Source organism: Nicotiana attenuata, chromosome 10, assembly GCF_001879085.1.
Source record: "Nicotiana attenuata strain UT chromosome 10, NIATTr2, whole genome shotgun sequence".
Lineage (NCBI taxonomy): Eukaryota > Viridiplantae > Streptophyta > Magnoliopsida > Solanales > Solanaceae > Nicotiana > Nicotiana attenuata.
The window spans coordinates 36,602,728-36,605,591 of NC_031998.1; the positions used below are offsets into that span (position 1 = coordinate 36,602,728).

The window sequence follows — 2,864 nt, forward strand, 5'->3', positions numbered from 1 at the left end:
TAGCATCATTACAAATACTATCAAACACAATTTTTTCTACATAAGGCACCAAACAACCGCTAAAGAACTCATCATTCATTCGACTTCGTAAGTCATTCTTGATAAACTCCATCGCCGAAAAAGCTCTTTCAACGGATGCAGTAGCAACGGGCAGAAGCAAAGCAATTTTCACGAAGCGAAATACAAGAGGATAATTTGAATGCTTCTTTGTCTAAAATAATCTTTTTGAAAGATCACAAAGCCCATGTAGATCGGAGAATCTTTCATCAACATCACGAACATCAATAATATAACATGCAAGCTGATTCTCAAGAGCACCCATACTAAATTCATCAAGGTCATCAGGATATAACTCAGCCATTCTCATTATTTTTCTGATGTCAAAACTTGAAAATGAGTTAATTGGATTCAAACAAGCAATTCCATGAAGCAACTGAGTTGTCACTTCGTCAAAACGTTCATTAAGTTCTTGAATTTGCCAATATATAATTTTGCAAAATACATCAACCCGATAATGATGTAAGACTGTACAATCATCAGGTTTACGGCGTGATCTTAAAGAACTAACATATAGCTCATCAAACTGAGGTATCAAAATATCATATTTGATACAAAATGCAGATATCTCCTCAATAAGAGAATTCCATTCCTCTTTCCTTAACTTTTGCAACCTTTTCTTTGCTACTTAAACAAGTAGCATGGCGTTTGCAATGTCTTGCTCTTTTTTTTGTAAGCATTTATTGAGCTCATTTGTGATTGCTAAAATATCTCTCATCAAATGTAACATGAATGCAACCTCAAATGTTTGACAAGCCCTGAGATATCCCATTGCCTTGGCTCTTTCATCTGTAGAATGTGCATCAAGAACAAGCGATTCAAGAACATCGAGAATAGAGCCAAACATCAGAATAAAATTATTAAAAGATTTAAAGTGAGATCCCCAACGAGTATCACATGCTCTTGAAAGACCAAATTCTTGATTCAAGCCCCTACCGGTTGTAAGCTCACCCATATCTAATGCCTCTTGAATTCTTTCTTTTTGAGATTCTCGAAATTCATCCATACGCTTAAACGAAGATCCTAATATATTCAAAATATTGGAAACCAATACTACAAGTTCCCCCACTTGAAGACATTTCTTAGAAACCGCAACAAGGGTAAGTTGGAGTTGATGAGCAAAACAATGAATGGAATGAGCCGATCTACTTTCTCTCTTAATCAACATTTTAAGACCATTAATCTCACCTTGCATATTGCTTGCCCTATCATAACATTGTCCACGCACATATGATAAACTTAAGGAGTGTTGATCAAGTAAATTAACAATTGCACTCTTCAAAGATGAAGCACAAGTATTTTGAACATGAACTACATCAATAAGTCGCTCCATCACAAATCCCATTCTATCAACATAACGTAAGACAATCGCCATTTGCTCTTTGCGGGACATATCAAAAGATTCATCAACTAGCAAGGCAAAGTAATCACCATTTAGTTCCTCAATTATAGCTTTAGTTGTTTCTATCTTACATGCAGTTACAATGTCTTTCTGAATTATTGGAGAAGACATTTGATCATTTTGAGGAGCATGTTCCAGTACATAATCACGAATGTTATCACATACTTTTGCATACCATGAGAGAGTTTGAAGAAAATTACCCCTACTAAGTGAAGACTTAGATTCATCATGACCTCGAAATGCTAATCCTTGAGTTATAAGAAGCCTTACTACATTAACTGAAGCAGTTAAGCGAATCCAATACTCATACTTAAGTTGATTAGATTGCCTCTCAAATGAAGATTGAATAGACCGTTGTTGCCGCAAATCTTGGCATTTCTTTTTTGACTCATTGTGAATGCTACTCAATCCATGTTTATCAAAACTTTTCTTTTTATGCCAACTCTTAAACCCTATACTAGAAAATACATCACCTCCACCTTGATGAATATTATTATCTTTAAATAGATAACAATACAAACAATAGGCTGCATCTTTACTTACACTGTACTCCAACCAATCATGATATTCATCATCAAACCATTTAGGATTAAATCGACGCATTGATCCACAAAAATTTGTTTTAGGAAAGTTATGAAGCCGAGGTTGACAAGGACATTGTCGAAGGTATTCTCTTCTAATAACATCACGATGATTTGGATGGAAGTCCAAGATTTGAGTTCTTTCCCCCGGGTCAAACTTTAAAGAATCCAAATCAAATTCATTAGAAGATGGTACTTCTAAATGGTTGATATTCTCCAACTGGATAGGTTGAGTATGAGAAGCCAAATTTTATTTTGGTGCTTTGGTAAAATACCTCTTCACTGAATTTTGAGACTGAATTACAAAGTAGGAATGTAGTTAGAACAAAATTACCTAACCATTTTATCAAACAGCAAGTGTGCATTACTGTAAAAACAAAATTACAGAAGGAAAGTGTTATAAATCATAAGTAATAACTTATAACTTATCTGCTGGTTGCCATACGGATTTCTAAGCTATTTAATTTTAGTTTCCCGTTTCAATCCAGTACTGAATCTAGAAAGACAGAAAGGTCATTTACATTTTAAGTTCACCATACACTAAAACCAAAAAAAAAAAGTTCACCATACACTCTTTCTTTAATCTTCTTTTATCTTGTTTGAATATGTCAAAAAGACAGAGAGGTCGGCGACAGAACAAGATTCAATAACCTAAATTTAAGAATCAACAATAAAACATTAATAAAATTCTGAAAAAGTTAGAAAGAACAAGGAATTTACCTGGGATGCCAATGTCATGATAGATGAAACGCCGGCGACAGGGCGGCGACTGGCGAGGCAATGGAGAGAATTGAGACGCGACTGGTGAGGCAGAAAGATCGAAG

General features: G+C 34.8%; 1 protein-coding gene across 1 annotated transcript; it reads right to left on the minus strand.

Annotated features, from left to right (window-relative positions):
- LOC109233715 (zinc finger MYM-type protein 1-like) lies at positions 212-2,062 on the minus strand. Its single transcript, XM_019399581.1, has 2 exons — positions 797-2,062; positions 212-583 (listed from the first exon to the last, which is right to left on the minus strand). Exons 1-2 carry the CDS (start codon positions 2,060-2,062, stop codon positions 212-214), a joined length of 1,638 nt encoding a protein of 545 aa, XP_019255126.1.

What these genes read in the sequence shown, in the direction of transcription:
- LOC109233715 (XM_019399581.1), bottom strand. Translation starts at nt 2,062, where the DNA reads ATGCGTCGATTTAATCCTAAATGGTTTGATGATGAATATCATGATTGG. An exon ending in GGGCTTGTCAAACATTTGAG is followed by an intron (nt 584 to 796) that starts GTTGCATTCATG and finishes TTGATACCTCAG; the next exon opens with TTTGATGAGCTATATGTTAG.